We start from the raw sequence: 22,186 nt of genomic DNA, 5'->3' as shown, positions 1-22,186 counted from the left end.
ATAACAGTTACAGCAGACGAGTCCTCTCTAGTATTTTAGCTAGTATAATTAAATAACAGCTGCCTGGATTTTGTAATTAAATAAATGAAATCCATAGACATGAAAAGTTGAACATAGTAATGACTTATAGTTTATAATATGCCACTTACATAATGAACAAAAACATTTATAAAATTTAAGACTGGCTGCAAACGATTGGCCATCAACTCAAAATACCGCAAAACATTTGTATAGAGTAAAGACGCTTTTAGACTATTTTCGATGAAAAGTAAGGTGGGTTTTTTTGTGAGTTTTTTAATTTATTTTTTAGATGAGCTCTATGATTAAATATATAAAAGAATCGTTTAATGATATATTAAACGAGCTGGATTGGATGGATACAGATACAATGACTGTGGCTGAGGAAAAGGTATATGATTTCACAAGACAATGGACATACTAGTATGCATTTCCACAGAACATATAATCATGTTACGGCCAGTTGCAATAGTGCAAATACTAAAAGCACAAAACAAAAACTGAAAGCTTTAAGACATTCAGAACCGATAGCATGGGTTATACCGTTTAACGGTAAAAGTATTCTGAATGACAATATTTCTAACCCCCAGTTAACCATTAAAATTACAATATATTCAACATACTTCAACAATTACACACATGTATCATGAACTAATTTTAGATTCAATAATATACCCAGACTGTCATTGGCATTGCAAACAAAGAATTAAATAGAAAATAACTATTGTCGAAATTTGATTATTGAATATAAACTCATCATAGATACCAGGATTACATTTTGTATTTACACAAGACGCGCGTTTCGTCTACAAAAGACTCATCAGTGACGCTCGAATCCAAAGAAAATAAAAAGGCCAAATAAAGTACGAAGTTGAAGAACATTGAAAACCAAATTTCCTAAAAGTTTTGTCAAATACAGCTAAGGTAATCTACTCCTAATAGAGTTTGAGTAGAGCATAGCTTCCTAAGTAGCAGTCAGATTCCCCAATTTGTTTCCAGTATTGAGAAAACGTTTTACATAGTTATCAATAATCATAGTTTAATATATTGTATTTGTTAAAAATATCAATGTAGGACAACGAAGTCTGTAAATTATTAATCTTTTTCAGATTGAATTTATGGACGTCAAAATAGGATACGATGAAGATATCTTGGATGGCGAGTTGTTGGACAGGCGCTACGAAAATGTATAATTATCGTAAAATTAGTTACTTTAAAACTATTAAAACGTTCATATTGTAGGTTACATGCATGTAAATCATAAAAAATCATGAATATATTCTGACCTAATTTTTTATTTCTCTGTGCATATTTTTGTCTCGAACAGAAGTACTTGCTCAAACATACTTACAAGTTTTGACAAAAACGACTTGCCATATATGATACATCTCAGAGCCCCATATTGTCATTTCTCTTTTCTGATTTTTTCCTTCCCGTTTTCGTTTATTGTTCAATTGAATGATTTTTTTCTTAAAGGGACATTAGCTGTCAAATTTATGTTCACCAATTTGACTTGAATTCTCATATTTGATTCATAACATACTAAACAATTTTCCAAATTGTAAAATGTGTAAATAGTAAACATTTTAAAATGAGGCATGTATCATTGTTTTGTGATTATTTAAGTGTAGACGCCACTCAATTGACCATCGAGGTGACCCTTGAAGACTGCTGACAGTCATATAACTTGATTGATATAAACATAAATATAGACATACATAGCTATAGATAGCAAACTCGTACTATTTGATTTGTATAGGTCTGATTGATTTCATAAAATAAGTTTAAAATATATATTAATCGTCGTGTTTACTTGTATAAGAATGAGTTTTTGTGGATGGAATCGGTCAATCAAATGGCTTGCCTTTGTTTCACTTTTAATGTTGATGTTGTGTTCCTTTAAATATCTAAACACAAATAATTCATACGTAACCCATCTCTAGCTAAGGGGTTGAATTGAAGGTCACATTAATACAGATTTAATGAAGTCGAAATTTTTACTTGCAAGTGAAAATTTATTGGCGATTATAAAATAAGAAGATGGCCAATTTCTTAGCTTATTTTTACAAAATTGAACAAAACTGGTTGTTACATTGTAAAAGCGACTTATTGTTCCGACTCTTTCACTTCCATTAATGATTGAACAAAAAACTCTTTTTTGTTTATATCTTGCAGCTAATCCCCTTTTACATCAAATGAAAAGTGTATGACGTGTACATGCTCGAAACAATAAAACCTTTGAGCCCTGAGCTGTTATTTGTTTTAGTTTTGTTTTGAAGCTGTTAACTGACATTAAACACGAGGATACAACATTTTTTCAAAATTGAATTGTGTCCACAACAAAATCTTTTTTTTTTCTTCTAGTGCCCGATTATTCTCTATTCTTTATGTTTTTGCTATTTTTCTTTATTCATTGTCATTTTTTTTTCTCGTATACTTGGTCTATTTGTCTCTATTCTGTAAACCCCATCCAGACATTCAAATATATAATTTCAATTTTTATTTCAGGTTAGCATTGATCCTAATTTTTACTTTGACAATATATTAGGATTATTAAACACGGCTGTTAAAGAGAACTTGATCAAGCTTCGATCAAAAGTATTTCGCCTTGGGTAACTATATTGCAATTTCCTGTGTGATGCATGATGTATGTTCAGTCTTTAAACTTTCGAATAAAAAAAAACGTGTGTTGTGAAAATGTGTATTCGGATGATGTTCGACGGGTGTGGCATGAATAATGAATTTAGCACAGTGTATGAGGCGTTTTTGTTGTGTTGGTTTTTTTTTATTTTATCACTTTACTAACAGATATCTATTGAAATTAACAATTCCTCTCAAACACATTGCATTGTGGACATTTTATAATAGTGCGACTTCGCGTATGATTCAAGTAGGAATGAATAAAGGGGAATAGTGAATGTCGTTAATGCCGTGTGATGTATGGTGTAATGGTACACGTTGTATGGTGAGGATGAGAAGTGTTAACCATTCAAGGACTGATTAAAATTAAGGATGTTTCAAATTTTCCTTAAATTAACCTGAATAAAATAATAGCCCCTCATGTTTTCCCTAAGCAATACATTACACAAGTTTGACTTGTAACTCCCTTAATTCTTAATACGTTTTAAAAGCATGTGTCTAAAAGGCGCACATGCAAATGTTATATAATCATCACCCATGTCTTCGAATTGTTTGCCTTGTAGTTTTATAATATTGAACTTTTTTAACTTGACCTATAGAATCAAAGATAGCCTCTGGTTGCATGCCGTGTTTTACGTCCAATCGAAATCAAATGTGTTTCGCTTGAATGAACCCTTCCATACACGATTTGCCGCAAAGATTCCTCAAAATAACCAAGTAAATTCGCAAACGAAATTCATAATGAAAAGTTTACGCACGACAGATGACAACAGAAGATGAAAAATCAAATAAGAATTATCCTCAAAACCATTCATTAACCGATAAACACATCATATAGATGTGGGTTGAATTCATTATATATCTAGACAAGCTGCTCAATATTTTCCAATATACTATATTGTATGAAAGAATGTAAGCTATAACTAGTCGTTAACAAGATATCTCTGTCAATGTAAGAAGGTGTAGGTAGTTGTCAAGGATATAGCATCCTATACGCCCATGCGCACAACCATCATCAAAAGTGAGTTTTATTTATCAACATCTTAAGAAGCACAATCATCCTATTTAATATTTAACAGTTCAACCTTTAGAAGTAGTAAATAAGCAGCCTGGTGAATCTCATTCAAAGTTTGTACGATCACGGTAAATTATTGAATTAAATTGGATTAAAAAATTACAGACAGTCTACCCTCTCGGTCTTAATGATAATATCATGGGAATTGGTAATATATATCAAGAACCGATTCTGTTAACATTTTGGATATAGTTTCTAAAACTGTTCGTAAAAATCGTTCTCATGGACGAAGAAAAAATTCGCAATCAAAGAAAATTTCGGACCAACCATACAAATATTTCGGACCTAATTTCTATTTAAAAAAACAACGGCAGACATTATCTGTTAACCAAGCTCTGTTCTTTACCTATAAATAAATTAAATAAAATTTTAGAGGATTGCAACACAATTTCATATTACAGTCCTAAGTATGAAATCGTTCAAATTATAGTGGCATATTGTTATTCTAAACTGTTTCCCAAAATTGATCGCCCGGAAGATCATAAAAAACATTTTATTAAAATAAAGTATGTCAATAAAGGTTTTGAGTTGTAAATGTTCTGTTAAAGACCAAATTCCTGGATATTTTGATAATACTGAACTCCCTCTTATTTGTTATATTTACAAGAAATCTACCCGGAAATATGTGTTTAATTATAGCCAATTGTGTAAAGAAGTAAATATCATTGAAAATACCACTATGTCATGTAATTGCAGTAATTCAGAATACACTTATGGCCCCATTTCCCATTTGACATGACACGGGTTATGTTCTTCTCATATATTTTATGATAGTATGATACTAAACCACTAACGCGAGGGATTTTGCCTGATATTCTTATGATGAAGACATACTCTTTTAATCAGTTTAATTGAGGTCTGGAGCTGGCATGTCGGTTAACTGCTAGTAGTCTGTTGTTATTTATGTATTATTGTCATTTTATTTATTTTCTTTTGTTACATTTTCTGACATCGGACTCGGACGTCTCTTGAACCGAATTTTAATATGCGTATTGTTATGCGTTTACTTTTCTACATTGGCTAGAGGTATGGGGGAAGGGTTGAGATCTCATAAACATGTTTAAACCCGCCGCAATGTTGCGCCTGTCCCAAGTCAGGAGCCTCTGGCCTTTGTTAGTCTTGTATCATTTTTAATTTTAGTTTCTTGTGTATAATTCGGAGTTTAGTATGACGTCCATTATCACTGTACTAGTATACATATTTTTAAGGGGCCAGCTGAAGGACGCCTACAGGTGCGGGAGTTTCTCAATACATTGAAGACCCATTGGTGGCCTACGGCTGTTGTCTGCTGTATGGCCGAGTTGTTGTCGTTTTGACACATTCCCCTTTTCCTTTCTCAATTTTATTTAACTTACAGATTTTTTTTCATGTTTTGTAGTTGGGAAACTTCTCCGTCAACTGTCAATGCTTACTACAGTTCTACTGACAACAGGATAAGTAGGTACATTATTTTTCCTTACAGTTTTATTTTTTGGCAGAAACTTTAAGAAAAGAACTTTGTTAGAATGATATCTGATAAAGAAAAATAAGACCAATGCCTGCTTGTCGAATTCGTACGAAACTTAATTTTATTGGAATTTTGATTTTTCTACGGAAAGCTTGAAACCTTAGATACAATATATGTTTCAACTTTATACGAAATATTTCTACGAATCGAATGTACATGTATGATCAATATGATATGTAAGGCAGGCAAAGCATGTTTGATTCAACAATAATTGTACAAGTTACAATTACGTAGGTTTCAGGATAAGAATATATATTTTTTTCTATTTATAGTATTTCCTGCCGGAATTTTACAGCAACCATATTATCATAAAGACCAGTTGTGGTAAAAAGTGTTGTATTTGTATTGTTATTGTGTCCTTATTAAGCATGAAAACATGCAAAATGTCAAGTTCATATTCGATCTAATGTAATAAATCTACTGCAACTATCCTGCTTTGGTGGTACATTAAACTAATGGGAGGTAACTCTGCAAAAATCAGCTGAATGTTTTAATCACGTTCTATTGTGAAGGAAATATTAAGCTTTTCATTGGTCAAAATAAGTGATTATCAACTGTTTTATATCCAACGATTTTCTTCTGATAAAGAGTGTGGTTCAAGTTTCTTGATTTTTTTTATTTTTGTCAAATTGTCAATGAAAGTAAATGTTTTGTCAAAAGTTTATGAAATTAAAACGAGCCAAATTAATTTTAGTCAATGTGTTTGGCACCACCTTAAAGTCATATACTAAACGAATTACTATTTTGGGACGCTCAAATGCTTAGTGGTGCCAATGTGTGTTTTCGATTGATTGACTGATGTTTGCCCTATGCCGCCTCAGTGTGAATGTTATTGTTTTTACTGAAACTAAATTCCATGACAAATTTAAGAATTTTTATTGGGGGTAAAACCCGTGGCAAGGTATACGGGGAAAATTAGCCAATGAAAGGTATAAAAAATTCTTTTTCACTGACAGACTATATCTTTCATCAAGCATGGTCTTTTTTGCAAACCCTTATAATAAGTTAATTGGTTAATTCGTTTTCAGTCTTGTTATGTTTGCCATATTCACCAATAAAGAGAGGAGAATGCATCAAAAATATATTAAAACTCATAGCTGAAAACAAACTCACAATGCCATGGCAGAAAAACTAAAAAAAAAACAGTATACAAAACACAACATGGTTCACCTAAAGACTGAACAACACGAACCTACAATGTAATTTGATTTGATAGTGAAAACTATCTGAAGCTCCGAAAGGGGAAGCTTTAGCTTCATAAATATTTATTCAGTTGATATACTTCTTCTACAATATTTCTCAGGTCTTAGTATTTTGTACCTTCTAATTCTATAAGATATTTTAAAAGAAATTTTATAACAGGTCTCTGAACTTCGGCGCCATCGGAACTTTGATTGGACATGAAATAACACACGGATTTGATGACGGAGGTATGAAGGATAAATTACATACTTAAATATAGCATGTGTAGGGAGGAAGTACTGATGTATATCAGCTCCATAATACTTTTATAGAAACAAAATGCATTAATTCCGCGTCCTCTAGTCGATGACAACCAATCAGAGTAAGTATAGCAATCGGAGATAAATCGGAATTTAAAGACTGGTATTATTCGGTTTGACATGAATATATACAGAATAGAATAATGGCCGTAAAAATGTTTACTACACAGAAGGCCCCAAAATCAAATAGTGATGCAATGTTGTATACGGAAAAAAACTCAATATATCCTGTAAATGATCAACAATCCTAATTTTTCACATTTCAAAATGTACAAATTATTTATACTTATTTCTTAGTTCAATATCCAACTGACATTGTAAATGTAAATGTAATTTAATGTTGACGCCAAGCAAGTGTACTCCATGTTTCGTTGGAATTAGAGCAAGACTGTATTTACATATTATGACATATACCATGTCTTTTAATTGATGTTGAAGGTCGTCAATTTGATAAAGATGGTCGACTTGATCAATGGTGGAACGATAGTGCTATTGAAAGGTTTAACGAAAAAACGGATTGTTTTAAGAACCAGTATGGTAACTTTAGATTACCGGAGGCAGGTGGAATCAAGGTAATATTTGATTTATGGTTGGGAGGAGACATGTAATTTGTTGTTAGGCATTATACTAACTTATAGGATGACTTTCAATTCGCCGTTTCAGAATCTAATGCATTTAAGGTAAAATTTTCAAAAGCAATCACCAAAACGATGTGATTGGTTCAAAACGTTCTTAACAATGGAAATTCAACCAATGACGTAACGTGTTTTTTCTATTTAGGTGTACGAACCACGGGATTACCCATAGTCCTTTTGCTTATGAAAAGGAGAATAAGCTAGATTTATTTAGTACTTACCGGGCAAGGTTAATAAAGGCAACAGTAGACTACCGCTGTTCAAAAGTCATGAATCCATTGAGAGAAAACAAATCCAGGTTACAAACTACAACCGAGGAAAACACATCAGCTATAAGAGAAAAACAACAAAACAACAGAACACTGAAGTGCAACAAAAAACAAACAACAATGCAACAAACATAGAAACGAACTTTATTTTCTTTAATCCTCGGTCATACCAGCAGATAATCAAATAGTCTTCCCCTAATCTGTTAAGAACATGTTTGTGGTCATGTCTATTGGACATTCATTTTTGGTGTTGCTTTCTATAATTTTTCTATGGTACTGTCTATTCGTCTCCGTGCACAATACCGAATTCCACTTGAAGGATCACACACTAAAGTTGTGTGCCTGTTGTAACAATCTATATAACGAAGAATATTCCTATAGAGGAATGGCGAAAAATACCAGAGGGACAGTCAAACTTTAAACTGGCAAATCCACGGCTTAAAATGAAAAAGACAAACAGACAAATAATAGTACACATGACATAACAAAGAAAACTAAAGACTAAGCAACACGAACCCAACCAAAAACTGGGGGTGATCCCAGGTGCTCCGGAAGGGCAAACAGATCCTGCTCCACATGTGGCACCCGTCGTGTTGCTCATTTTATTACAAACCCGGTAAATAGTCTAATTCGGTAGGTCACATTCATGAAATGGGAAGGGGATTGTAGTTAGGATATAATCCTATTGATTTTTTTTTTTTTAATTTGTATCGTCACAAAAAGTAGAATATGTATAAAAGAGCGGTAAAATAAGGGACCCGTTTAAATCATTAAGTCATATATTGGTGTTATGAACAACATGACAGGTGCCACTAGTGGAGAAAGATTTGCTTAAGCTGTGTTTTCCTTGTTGTTTCGTCAGTGTGAAAGAGAGACGAAAAATACATGTGATAAGATGCATTTTATTTAAAGCCATTTTTTTAATATCCGGAACATTTTATTAAATTGTTCAGACATTCAAAATAAGACTTGTTTCTTTGGCTGTAAATTAAGCATAAAATGTGTAATGAAAAATAAAACAGTTTCTTTAAAAATATTTCAGATGAATGGTATCAACACTCTTGGTGAAAATATTGCTGACAATGGTGGCATTAAACAAAGCTTCCGTGTAAGAAATACTAAATCATAAATTTTGTGGAGACTGTTTAAATACAACAGTCCCAGGCTAAGAACATTCACCTGTCATTTTCAAGTGTTACGTTGAGAATAAGAAGAGATTGAAAAATAAATTCAACGTTGAGTTTAAAAAAATAAATTGCTTCTATATGTAATTGCAAAAGTTGGATTTTTTTTGTTAAAGATGGACAAAAAAGGTCCAATCCGATGACAAATTCTTAAGTTCAAATGTCTCATTTGTCATAGATTCTGGTACTGTGATGACTACTTATTTCAAATTCTAGGTAAAAGTCTAAAAATGAGGCAGAGGAGTGTGTGTCTGTCGTTTCTTTAATTTGTAGTTCTTTAAGATATATATTAATGAAACAAAAATAGGGAAATTTTAATTTAGCCAATTTCGTGGCGTTATTTTCTAGTCTTTTGTAATCTGGAATTTTTTTTATTCAAAATACGACATTCTTTCAAATTTTAACCGCAGTGGAAACTACCTCATATACGTAAATAGTGTTTATCGATTTTAAAATCAATTTCAGGGATATCAAAAATGGCTAAAGCACAATGGTGGTGAAGAAAAGTTATTACCTGGAGTTAATCTGACCAATAATCAATTGTTCTTTATAGCATTTGCTCAGGTACATTGAATATGAAAATGGATTACAATTACTAGAACACCAATCTACGAAAAACAATAACTCCAACTCGGTTTACTTCGTTCTGAATATGCATAAAATATTTACCCCAAAACGTTTAGTAAAGATGTTTGCTAACTTCTACATCCATTGATCTTTGGTTGGATGTTGTCAATTATCCGTTTTCTTTTATTATATTCAGACCATGTTTTGTATTGCATCAATACAGAGCACAGGAAATTTACAACGACTGACCTCAATTGTATGGCGGCTGACCAAATTATTTCGAGTTTTACATATGATCCGTTGCTGAAGACAGTATTTTAAACACTAACTTTTATGGTTGTTTTTTTACCTCATTGAAAAAATTGCTATTTGAATTCAGTTGAAATTAAAAATTCCAAGAAATAGACGTACCTCGTAGAATCTAAATTATAATCATTTAAAATATGAATAATATAAATTTCAATATGATTTTAGATTAGATGCACAAATATGAGAAAGAAAGATGCCATCGGCAGTATACTGACTGCTGTTCATAGTCCAGCAAGGTTTAGGTAGGTTTGAAAAAGACTATTTTCATATCTATATATATATTGATATTGATAGAATTTTATGCTGAGAGTCTTTAAGTAACTTCTGGGAAGGGGTATGGTTTTTCCTGTAAAAATTATTCTGATTCCCACATTGATAAAAAAAAAATATTCTGTTCAAGCAGAGGACAAAGAACAATTCTGAACTCAGATTTTCCCCATTACTTATAGTGTAAAATATAGAAAAGAATAATTTGATTGAAATCGTTGAAAAAGTAAATTTAAAAAAAATTGTTCGCCAAACAAAATTCTGACTCAAACAAAACAAAAATAACACTGCCCCTTCTCCTCCCCTTGAAGTTATCTGGTTGCTATCTAAGATCAAGTTCTTATATTATTGATGATGCAAAAAGCAAATATTTTTTTATTTGGTGTTTCTCTTTCAATTAAAATATACCATGATGTTAGGTTTTTTTGTAATTTCGTATTCTTAATTATTTATGTTTATTTTAGGGTTATTGGCACTTTGCAGAACTTTGCAGAATTTGCAAGAGTTTACAATTGTCCGGTGGGGAGTTTTATGAATCCTGTAAAAAAGTGTTCCGTTTGGTGAGGATATTCTGTACAAGGCAGTAGATCGGAAGCTGTAACAAAGCTCGTGGATATAAATAGCAATCCTCGAAACAGAGGCTACTGGTGACATTTGTACAATATGATACTGGTTCTCTCTTAAGCTTGTTCTTACGATCGGACAATAATCAATTCAAAGGACCAGACAGTGGCCTATAGCATTATCATTTTGTTTTGTTCTTTCAAAGAGAAAATCATGTGCAAATTATTCCTGAAATTGACTTTTCGATTTTCAACTAGCAGTGAATTTCAAAATCGCAAACGTACCCAAATTAAAAAAAAATACCCTGTAATTACGTTATGATAACCATTGATTGGAATCAATTTGTTCATGTTACCTTTCTTTAGAAATATGTAGAAAAATGTGAATTCCGACACAACATATTCAGACTTAGAGCCAGTTACTGTACATTAAAACTATTATAAATAAATGCTTGGTATGTAAACATTGAGCACATGATATAGCGTACGTTACAAAGCTTCAATATGCATCTCAAGGATTACATGTATCACATGGATTAATTTAACTTTCTGTTTCAAAGGTTGTGTGGAAGTGTGATAATTCAGTGAATTGGATTACAAGATGCAAATGCAGATGAACATTTACATTTTGAATATATACAAATACAAACATAAAATGTCATTTTAAATTGCATCAACTTGTGCCTTTTTCATTATTCAAATTAAACTCCTCATTATTCAACAATTAAACCGCATGTCTATTTATTGTAGTGTCAAACGAGCACTTGATGTTGCAGATAGAACATTTGAGAAATGATATGTCATTTCAAACAGCATCAACTACAAATATAGTGCTTCGTAATTCAAATTGAGATCATTATCATTTAGAAATTGATGTATGCTTATGTATGCAATGTAGTGTCAAACGAGCACTTGATTGATGTTGCAGATTGGTCGCGCCGAGAAATGATACGTTGAGCACACCTGTATTATATATGCAAATAATGGTTTCTATAATCAGGGGCGGAGTCACAATTTTTTTTTTGTAAAAAGGGTGACATTCTAGCAACGAAATACGTATGGCAAGAAAATAGTGGGACGATTTAAGGATAAAGAAAATCATGTAAATCGTCAGATAATTGTTTGCGAGTAAAGGGCAGCGCGTACGCCCTCAACGCCTTTCACTTGGATCCATCACTGATATTGTAAAATTTTGTAAATTTCAGTGGTAGGAACTACCATCATTATAGAATTCTGCAAAACTACACAATGTTGATACTTGTTCAAGAAATATCACATTTTTCAAAGTGTTTACCTGATTGAGTTGCCACGAGATAGTCCTATGTAATTAATATTTTTCATAATAAAACCATACAAAGAATTTTTATCTTGTTGATAAAATATCAAAAATGGCGGAGATGATGAGCAACATCAACATAAGTAACCATTGCACTGTCTATATAGGATATTAACATCTCGTGTGGAGAATTGTCTCATATGCCGCATCTTCTTTTTTGAATTAGCAATTTTTCTTAAACGAATTGGATTACCAAAATCAATCTACATTAAAAAAAAAAAACGAAAAACGAGAAACACTTGTGAACCACATCAACAAACGACAACTACTGAACATCAGTTTCGTGACTTAAGACAGGTGCAAACAATTACAGTGGGTTTGAACGTTTTAATTGTACCAAACCTTCTCCCTTTTCTAAAACAATAGTATAACATCACAAAATATAAAAACACACTATAATATATCAATTGGAACGCTTAACGCCATCAAATAACGCAAATTAACACACAATGAACGAATAAATTTGATCCGTGATACCCGAATGCAAATACGTAATTAATACAAATTATATGTAATAAATAATTAAGGTAAAAAGTAATTAAACAGGTTTAAACAAAGTTAAAGTATGATAACGCTGTGAAACGTTAAACAATTTTGAAAAAAACCTGCGCCATATTATACACAGGTAAATGAAAATAATTTTGTTGTTTAGTATACTTCTTCTTCTGTGTGTATAATCTTCCGTTTAGGAATACCAAGAAATTCTTGTTTATCAATAAAACTAATCTGACACTTGGTACATATGGAGCGAATATCAATAATAAAACTATACAACTGGTGCTAGATAAAAACAGCCTGTACAACAAATGGAAGTTTTTAACGACCTTGACTGGCTATACAGCCCTTGCACGGTCGGCCAAAAAAAACAGCCTGTACAGGTGCCAACACAGTATTTAAGGAGAAATTAAATAATTTTGATGTTCGGAGTACGAAGAAGTGAACATTTGTAGTAATTTCAAATAACTAGAGCTGGTATATAGACAAGAATGTAGGACAGAAAGTCACAGGACAAAAAGTCACGGACAAAAAGTCACAGGACAAAAAGTCAAAAATTCATTTTTTCTGATTATTTTCTTTGAATAAAAAACGCTTATTTCTACAAAAATATTTTTGTATTTTTCTTAAACTATTGTATATAAACCAACTTTTTAAACAAAATATATCAAAAAAATATCAAAGATTATCAAATAATTGTTAAAAAAACAAAATGTCAAAGTGACTTGGCACTTAAATGGCTTCATGGTGCCAAGAAAAACATCTTATGCATGATTAAAATTAAATAAATCTTCATTTTTCAAGTATACTGACACATTTCCTAAACTCTAATACGAATATATGTATTTAAACGTAAATATTTCAAGATTTATTCTTGTATATTAAAAATAGGTCAATAAATTATTTGTGACTTTTTGTCCTATCAAATTTGTGACTTTATGTCCTGTGACTTTTTGTCCTGTGACTTTCTGTCCGTTTACCTATAGACAAGATCCATGGTAACATTAAATGACAAAAAAGCATAACAAATAGTATCAACAGGTCAAATTAATACGAAAGTACAATTTGAGAGTACTTGCAGTTACTGACAGCTAGTTTAAAGCCAAAACAATTAATAACAAAAAATCGTGCATCAAAGACTAAATTCAACGAAAACACTTCCCAGGGATTTAGTATTTTAACGTCATGAACAGTCAAAGAAGACATGTGTGCAATGCAATGCACACGAAAAAGATACTTGTTTTTTAGGGAATACATTTAAAAAGTGATCAACAGAATCAAAAATGCAAGGGAACATCCATGTTTAGAGGTGGCGGATTGGGGGGGGGGGGGATGTTGGATAACTGAATTAGGAAAAAATAGACAGGACAGGAGGATTGAGTAAAAAAAAAAGGAGAGAATGATCAACGTGGAAAACAATCATGATGACAATTTATGTGGAAAAGTCGGGATAATCTAATACTAAATTAAAAAAAAAGGCAGGACCGAGATTAAAACTCAAATGAATAAATACATGTACCACATATACCGAGGGTCTGGATGAAAGAAGGTTTTATTTAGGTTTTCTTTAAATTTGTAAATCCCTTTCGTTCTCTTATGCTTAATATTCCCAAATCTTTATCGTTTAATTCTCTATTTTGTTTATTGCAAATTCTTCTATTTTCAGACCCTCATGTATTATATAAACCATCTAGTATAAATAATGTAATTTATGGAGAGTGTTTTATAGAAATTTATCTTTTATTCATTTAAATGAAAAACAGGATACACCGATCACAACTAGAAAGTATAGTCATTTTTTGTCGATCTCTACCATCTCCATATAAGTGACCCCTATATATACTAAGAGGTTTGTTTGTACGAGGGTAGAACATAACATTTTACTGACAACGAAAGAGCTGACGACAAGAGAAAATGTATTCGTGCGTAATGTTTATTATTATTAAGTGTAGCAATCTTTTTATTGCATTTAATTTTGCTAAGCTTAAACTTGATATCAAGTTATTAAATGGGAATATATCCATGGGACACAGACGATGACCACGCTTGCATAAAATGTAAAGGAATATAACTCAAGACACTTAGAAGTTACGCTTTCCTTTTGAGGTAAAAAGCATTGTTCATAAGATTCACAACATTTGGTTGAGGCATACAGTACTTCCGTTAGAGAAAGGAAACGAAAATTCAGCATATGTTTTCCATTTGTAAAAGGGGATAACTCTAGAACGGTAAAAGTTCAATCTTGATCTTTTTTGTGGTAATAAGCATTGTGTATATATTTCAAATCATTTAGTTAAGGCAAACTAAAGTTAGAGAACGGAAACGAAAATTATAGTCATTATTCCATTTATAAAGGGGAATAACTCTAGAACGGTAAAAGAAGTGACCCCATCAAACTTCAGACTCAATATGTGTTTTGTGGTAATATACATTTTGTATAAGTTTCATAACATTTGGTTGAGGAAAACTAAAGTTGGAGAACGGAAACAAGTTTTGGGACAAACGAACGATTGCCAAAGGAAAATCATTTGTAATTAATGTGCCGTTATAACACAGAAAAATGAGCTACATACATAATGTAATTCGGTCAACTCTTCTTGCTCAAAAAGATTTACAAAAAAATATTCAATTCCTAAATATTAAAAAATGACCCTTCAATTCTTGAAACAACCGTTAAATTGTATTGTTGATTTTATTTGACATTCTAACAGATCAGCGTTCTAGTCTACATACATGTAACTGTACACATTTTTGTACAATCGAAACAGTTTACGAAGTTATTCATGTTATTCATGTTGCTGGTTGGCTTGATGCAAATGAAAATCATTTTTATTCAGGCATAGTTTGTTACACACATTACACTGCCACGGATTCGACTGTCCGTGAAGCGAAGTATGGAGTATGTACAATCCACGGTCTTCAAACATAATGCAACAATGGTGACAACGGAATATTTTCCCCTGTGCCTCTAGATATGACATTATTTCTCTTACAGAAGGAATATCTGACCTCTCAGATGTGAACTGTGAACTGAAATCACGTGTATGTCTCGGTGGATCGACGTTAATTGAAAGACGCGGAATGGTTCGTGCGTTCAGTTCTTCAGATGATCGAATACACGTGTGGATCCTTGCCAAGACTTCCGCCAAACCACTTGTTGAATCAGCAATTCCCCCTTCTCTGGACTGCGATGAATACGAACGTGGAGTGGACACTCTATCATCACTAACAGAATGAATATCGGAAAAGTTCAAAACCGGGTTATCTTTTTGAACGCTTTCAATAGCACTAGTGCTCTCTGCATTATGTAAGTACATGTCAATCTTTGGCGACATCGGCTCTGCTTTAATGATTACATTCTCAGTATTGCTTTGGCTAACTGCAGAAAAGGGAGCGTTATGAATGATTGCATCGTCTGCTATTGGATGCTGAAAATCTTGTTTGAAAGTTGGTAATGAATCTGGGTCAAATGCCTGTTGTCTAGAACTTGATCTACGACGCAGTTGCTTTCTGTCATAATTACCAGGAGTACTAACAAATGTCTTTTGTTTATTCAATTCGGTCGCGTGACTTGTGTGAATATGGTCATTTAACGTAATTTGATTTGGAGTTGAAAATGAACACAAGTTGCAAGATAGCACAGTTCCTTGGTGCCCCTTTATGTGTCTTTGTAATGCATCCTCGCTTAGAAAACGCTGTGGACACACCGTACAAGATAGAGGGCGCTTATGTACAGTTCTGTGCTGCACGAGATTAGAGCGTGCAGCAAATCTTTTATCGCACAGACTACATTTATACGGTTTAATACCAAAATGAATATTTTGATGCTCTAACAGAATATTTTTGTATCCGAATCTACGATTACATATTTCACATTCGTACTTTCTTTCTTTAGCGTGTGTTAGTTTTTGATGACGTAGTAGGCCATTTTTGTAATTGAACTCTTTACCGCACTGCTTGCAAGTTAATTCCTCAGGTTCCATGTCAAATAACTACTTCTGTAAAATAAAATAAACAGTTAATATGTTACATACTGAAATAATTTTAAAAAGTTCAATATCTGTATCTAAAAATAGGCAGATTATACATCGCGTTTAAAATACCACTGAAACTTGTTCCGTTTCATTTGACTCTAATAACACCTATTACGGTACATATGTCAATCAAGCGACAGCAAACTGACTCAAACATGTAAAATAACAGTACCAATGCCAATGAATAACGGAAAACAAGCTGACGCTAATGCAGTACCGATGTCAACCAAATACGAACCACATGCAGACTCTAATGACAGCATCTATGTCAATCAAAATAATACGGACCACAAACTGACTCAAACCCGCCAGACAGACAGACTTATAGTACTCGTTTCAATCAATCACGGACCACAAACTGTTTCAAATGAAAGAAAGTATATATGTCAATCAATTACGGGTCAACAAACTGACAGACCTGGGGAACAACCAACACCTTAATAACAGCCACACAAAACAAAACAAACAATACACGGTCTGACTTGGAAAATGCCAAAATTCGGAGAGTTTGGATGATCTTGGACGTACCTGCGAACAAATCTCCCCCTTTTATGTACATTGTAACTATCAAGACCGTTCATTATGTACATATTACAAGTCTTAAAATAAAAGATAAAGAAATAAGGCAGCAACCATTTGATTTTCTGGGGGGGGGGGAGGGCTATGTTTTTTTTGGAAAAAAAAGTTTGTTTCCAGTTTTTGGAGAGAAAAAATAATTTGTTTTTGATTCTGAGAAAAAATAATTGTTTGTTTCACCCTCAGCTGCCACTATATGTAATGCTAAAATTGAAAGAAAAAAATAGATTGTTTTTCGTCGCAGGCGGGAAAAAAAAAATTGTCTAGAAAAAAAAACCATAGCCCCCCCCCCCCAGAAAATCAAATGGTTGCAGCCTAAATAAATACTCTTAAAAGTGCAGCTTCGAATTAAGCGTATGACCACTTCCTTGAACAAGAAAAAAGAAAAGAAGAATGTCTCCAATGGACACTGATGCCCCCCGTTTATAAATGTACGGCATACTGCCAGTGGCGTAGCTTGCATGTATGCTCAGATGCTCAAGCATCCACATCAGTTTGACAAAAAAATACATAATTGCACATGTTCGCAGCAGATGCACACAGATGTGTCTAGATGTAACAAGGGTGACTGGGGTAGGGACTTTCTATACTATATAGATAGTCCCTAGATGAGGATATGAGAATAGCGTCCAATCATATCCAAAGCAGTATACATGTACGTGGTTATTTAGTTCATTTAAAAAAAATAGATATCGTATAAAGTCTACGTCTTAGCGTGTCGTCGGCAACGGCAATCTCAGAGAATAATGATACGTAGACCTGCAGACATGTTAAGTAGAGTTTGGGTCAAGCGGAGCGATGATATAGCAACAATACTAGTTAACAACGAAACTACCATAGTCTATTACCGTTTCCTATGACATAAAGACGACTAGTATCTATAATGGAGTGTGATCTTTCAGGCTGGGCTAGTGAATATCCATTTCCAACTAGATAATTATTATACAAATATTGATATTAATTTATAGTTCCAATGCCCCTGCAGTGCACATGTTTCATCTATTCGAAGATACAATGGCAATAACTAAAAAAACACTTTTTACTTTATTTTTTTAATTTTATATCTCAAGAGAAATGAAAGCTTCATGCCAAATGCAATGGGATTTCCATTATAATTTAAATTTCAAAAGGGGCATAGTTGGTTAAAAATATTTGATCAGGACTTATTTTCGCAAGTGCCAAAAACATTGCGGTTGATATAAGTTTCACAAAAATCTGGCAAGAATGGTACACATGACGGACGCCCGCGTATTTCCATGTCCCCTGCAACGCGGTAAGACAAGTCATCAAAACACCCATGTGGAGGCTCAAATTCAGGGAAAGGGGTCACTTTGGAGCCTACATTCCGAAGTTTTATATACAAAGAGACCGTTGTAATGGGTCCGTTTTCAGATTTCAAATATTAGATTGGATGTAAAACTTTAACATCAAATATTTCTGTATTGAATGATGGTGAAAATTTGCTAGAAATGTATATATATATTTTTTTTTAATTAAACAAAAATCTAGCCATTGTAGGGGAGTATAAATGCATACAGGGAAAACGGTCGAAAAAATAATCATTTTTTTTCATATAAAGGTCCAAAAAAATAAATTACTGATTCGCATCCACATCATTTAAACCCTGGCTACGCCACTGACTGCATTTAATCAATTCACAAAAGGACATCATGAACCCACAAACTGCGAAAGAGTTGCCACCCAAGTTCGATCTTGATCTGTGTTTGGTAGTATTATGCGTTGTGTATAAGTTAAATTACATTTTGATTGAAGCAAACAAATGTTAGAGTGTTAATTTTACATTTATAAAGGGACATAACTCGAGGACGGTGAAAGTTACGCTTACCACTTCAAATACAAATTTGAGATGTGTTTGGACAATGGTGTTAGGTGGTAATCATTATTGTGTATACATTTCATAACATTTGATTGAGACAAAATAAAGTACGTTTGCGGACACTGCAAATTTTTTTTTTTCTTTTAAAAAAAAGGTCACAATAATTGAATTACTCAAGAACGATGAAAATGACGCCATCCAATTTCAACCTTCGGTGTTTTATTGGTAACAAGCACAATATTTGCAAGTTTCAGAAGATTTGGTTGAGGCAAACTAAAGTTACGAGGAACGGAAACTAATTTTGTGACGTGCAAACAGACAGAAATAATGACGGACGTATAGACGGACAAGGTGGGGGGGGGGGATAAAAATGGCACACAAAAATTAAGAAAGTAGGTTCAAAATGTGCTCGCTATTACGTGTATTACATGCATACATGTATACATGTCTTTATGGAAACATTTCTTGCTGGAATGATTCTTACAATTGCAAATAAAGTCTTATGAACATGATGAAGTCTTTAAACAAATTAAAACATATAATTTCCAAACAGCCAAATAACGTTAAAAACATCATATGAAGACTATTGATTGTCTGCACTTTAAGCGTTATGGTAAAGACATTAAATTATGTGTACATTGTAAAAGATCGTAAAAAACTATGTTGACAACTTTATTGTGTTGTATTGTTGGGTTTCCGTCTTTTAACTATTTCAATTAATATCAAAACTCAGAATGCTAGCTAAGATAACGGTGCAATTTTGAAAAATAATTGATTATTTATGTGATTCCATAAATAAATTAATCGATTCGAGATTTGTGGTAGATAGTCACACTTAATTGTTCAACTTGGATGTAAAATGATTTGTTTTGTTTGTTTGTCACTTTAAAAATAATATAATATTTCCCATTATATTGCCCTTTTCGCATAAGAAAATATCATATTAATGCCATGCATGTTCCTTCGAATGATAACACATGGAAATAGTGCATTAACCCCAGGCTACACCATTTGTGTATGTACATGCTTTAGTATAAATCACGACGAAATATTTATATGTTAAACATATACGTTTCATGTTTAGCGTACTGATATGATTATAATGATCTATTATGAATGTACATGAAATATATTTATAACGTAATGCGCATGCAAACAAAGAGATTTCTTTCTATAATGTATTTATAGATTTTTCATCTCAATTCCATATCAGTTTGTGCCTGCATGTGGAATACACATGATATAAATAATGTACAATGCATTATGAATGCAGATACTATACAGAAATGCCCACACATAGAAATTTAACAATACGATAGTATAACAATAAACATTATCATTATGTTAATGCATATTTTTAGAACTATCAGCTAAACAAGGTATACATAATGGCAGACGCTATATTTATGAAATAATATTTACCCTGCAGATCACCTCAAATCGACAATAGTGCAGTTCAATGTAGATTAAAAATGTGGGTCACATTTTTTGTGTTAAATGTATATAAATATATTATTTATAACAGAATGGTAGACATTAAATTGCATTGTTAAAATTTAAATCTGATGAACTTTAAATATAGTTGCATACTAAATATATATCTAAAAGTAATAAACTTACTTGCGTGAAATTGATTTGATCAACCGGTCTTTGTAATTTCTTTGTACATGAACATGTTTGCATAACTATGTTGATTCACTGATGGGGCGCTCGAGGGTTTTCCGATATCATATTATATGTAATCATTTTAAACTTAAATTTTAAATTGGGGACTTCATAATTTTTGGGGAACTCCGAAGGGTGTAGCTTTTAAATTACGCTGAATACCCAATATATATTTTAATTGGGATGGCAGTCCTCTTATTTTGCCGGTTTGTGTATTAAAGAAGGGTTGTAATGTCCATGGAATATATAAATACGATGTCGATTTCATTGAAAAACGCGTGCAAGTATCAGTGTATTCATGATCGATTATTTTCCCGATAATTCTGGAAATAATGAAGCACAATATAATGGATGCTTGTGCTTTAGTCATGTTAGTACGTACTATAAATGCAAATCATACTAGATAATTTTTTATGTTTAACATGTTTAATTAACAAAAAATAAATTATAAAAATTTATACATACAATCAATCATATTGCAAACAGACCCCATTTTAATTAATTAATTTTAATTCAGCTGGCCCCTAAACAAATATATATATATATACTAGTTCAGTAATAATGAACGCCATACTTAACTCCAAATTGTACACAAGAAACTGAAATTAAAAATAATACTTGTTAGACTAACAAAGGCCAGAGGCTCCTGGCTTAATTGGGACAGGCGCAAACAAGCGGCGGGGTTAAACATGTTTATGAGATCTCAACCCTCCTCCTATACCTCTAGCCAATGTAGAAAAGTAAACGCATAACAATACGCATATTAAAATTCAGTGGCGCTTCGCTTTATAAACCTTTACCAGGAACGCAAAATCATTTAGATATTCGATAGCATAAGGTGGCACAGTAGTATTTGCATTCCAGAATTTAGGTTGCTCTTTTGGGTACCTAAGTCAAATGTATCTGAACAGTGTGATTGGACAAAAAATACATTATCAACTGAACACACTTTCCCAAACTGAGGGGTGAATCAGGTGTAGAAAAATATGAAATAATTTTACAAACAGATGAAAATGAATTTTTGAGAATTTTTGAGAATTGTGTATTCGCTGCATGATAAAAGACCTAAAAGCACAAGTGAACTTAGTAGGTTTTTAAATATAGCAAAAAACGTAAACGGTCATGATACACATTCAAATTCATTTCTGAATAGTAAAATGAAAGTACTTCAGTAAACTGTGAATGTAGAATTTTTTGCAGTGTTAGAAAGTGGTGAAAATTCTAAAAAGGCTATTATTATCCCTTATGGGCCAGAAGACCCGTCATATATAGTAAAATGTAGAATACAACGATCGTCGATTCGGAGACAAACCGGCCGGCTAAACCACCCATTTGGTCTACAAATTTAATAGTTACAGTATAGAAATATAAAGGCCTTTTGATATAACATGGAGTACACCTGTTCATACTTTTCTGTCATTTTACTTTGGCATGAATATATTCTTTTATACTATGAAGACGTTATGAAATAACATGGAGCTATTCATGATACCTTTTTATACATATTTCTAATTTTATACTATACATGCTATGCCACTACGTCATGTTACTGTCTTATTAAGAATAAGAATAAGAATATTATGATAAATGTGTATACTATACATTGTCAACCATCTCGATATAACATAGAGCAACCTTATCATTGCTTACTGAGCTTTTCATACTTTTCTTTCATACTACTATCTTACGACGATAAAGTTCACTTGT

At 32.5% G+C, this 22,186-nt stretch overlaps 2 protein-coding genes across 2 annotated transcripts in view; one reads left to right on the top strand and one right to left on the bottom strand.

The window, feature by feature from the left end:
- Window positions 1–11,894, top strand: part of LOC139500001 (membrane metallo-endopeptidase-like 1) — a 43,896-nt gene extending 32,002 nt beyond the window's left edge. Inside the window, exons 12-22 of the mRNA XM_071288689.1 lie at window positions 311–409; window positions 1,128–1,205; window positions 2,527–2,630; window positions 5,112–5,170; window positions 5,513–5,564; window positions 6,603–6,670; window positions 7,181–7,314; window positions 8,689–8,754; window positions 9,296–9,394; window positions 9,872–9,948; window positions 10,438–11,894. Of these exons, the coding sequence (XP_071144790.1) occupies window positions 311–409; window positions 1,128–1,205; window positions 2,527–2,630; window positions 5,112–5,170; window positions 5,513–5,564; window positions 6,603–6,670; window positions 7,181–7,314; window positions 8,689–8,754; window positions 9,296–9,394; window positions 9,872–9,948; window positions 10,438–10,537 (936 nt within the window). The 3' untranslated portion in view covers window positions 10,538–11,894. The remainder of the gene's footprint in view (window positions 1–310; window positions 410–1,127; window positions 1,206–2,526; window positions 2,631–5,111; window positions 5,171–5,512; window positions 5,565–6,602; window positions 6,671–7,180; window positions 7,315–8,688; window positions 8,755–9,295; window positions 9,395–9,871; window positions 9,949–10,437) is intronic.
- A 3,146-nt stretch (window positions 11,895–15,040) lies between these two features.
- On the bottom strand, window positions 15,041–20,536 carry LOC139500683 (zinc finger protein 90 homolog). Its single transcript, XM_071289480.1, has 2 exons — window positions 20,435–20,536; window positions 15,041–16,365 (listed from the first exon to the last, which is right to left on the bottom strand). The coding sequence occupies exon 2, from the start codon at window positions 16,348–16,350 to the stop codon at window positions 15,154–15,156; it is 1,197 nt and encodes a 398-aa protein (XP_071145581.1). The 5' UTR covers window positions 16,351–16,365; window positions 20,435–20,536; the 3' UTR covers window positions 15,041–15,153.
- Window positions 20,537–22,186: the final 1,650 nt, after the last annotated feature.

This window comes from Mytilus edulis, chromosome 13, assembly GCF_963676685.1.
Source record: "Mytilus edulis chromosome 13, xbMytEdul2.2, whole genome shotgun sequence".
Lineage (NCBI taxonomy): Eukaryota > Metazoa > Mollusca > Bivalvia > Mytilida > Mytilidae > Mytilus > Mytilus edulis.
This window is presented reverse-complemented; position numbering and strand designations above follow the sequence as displayed.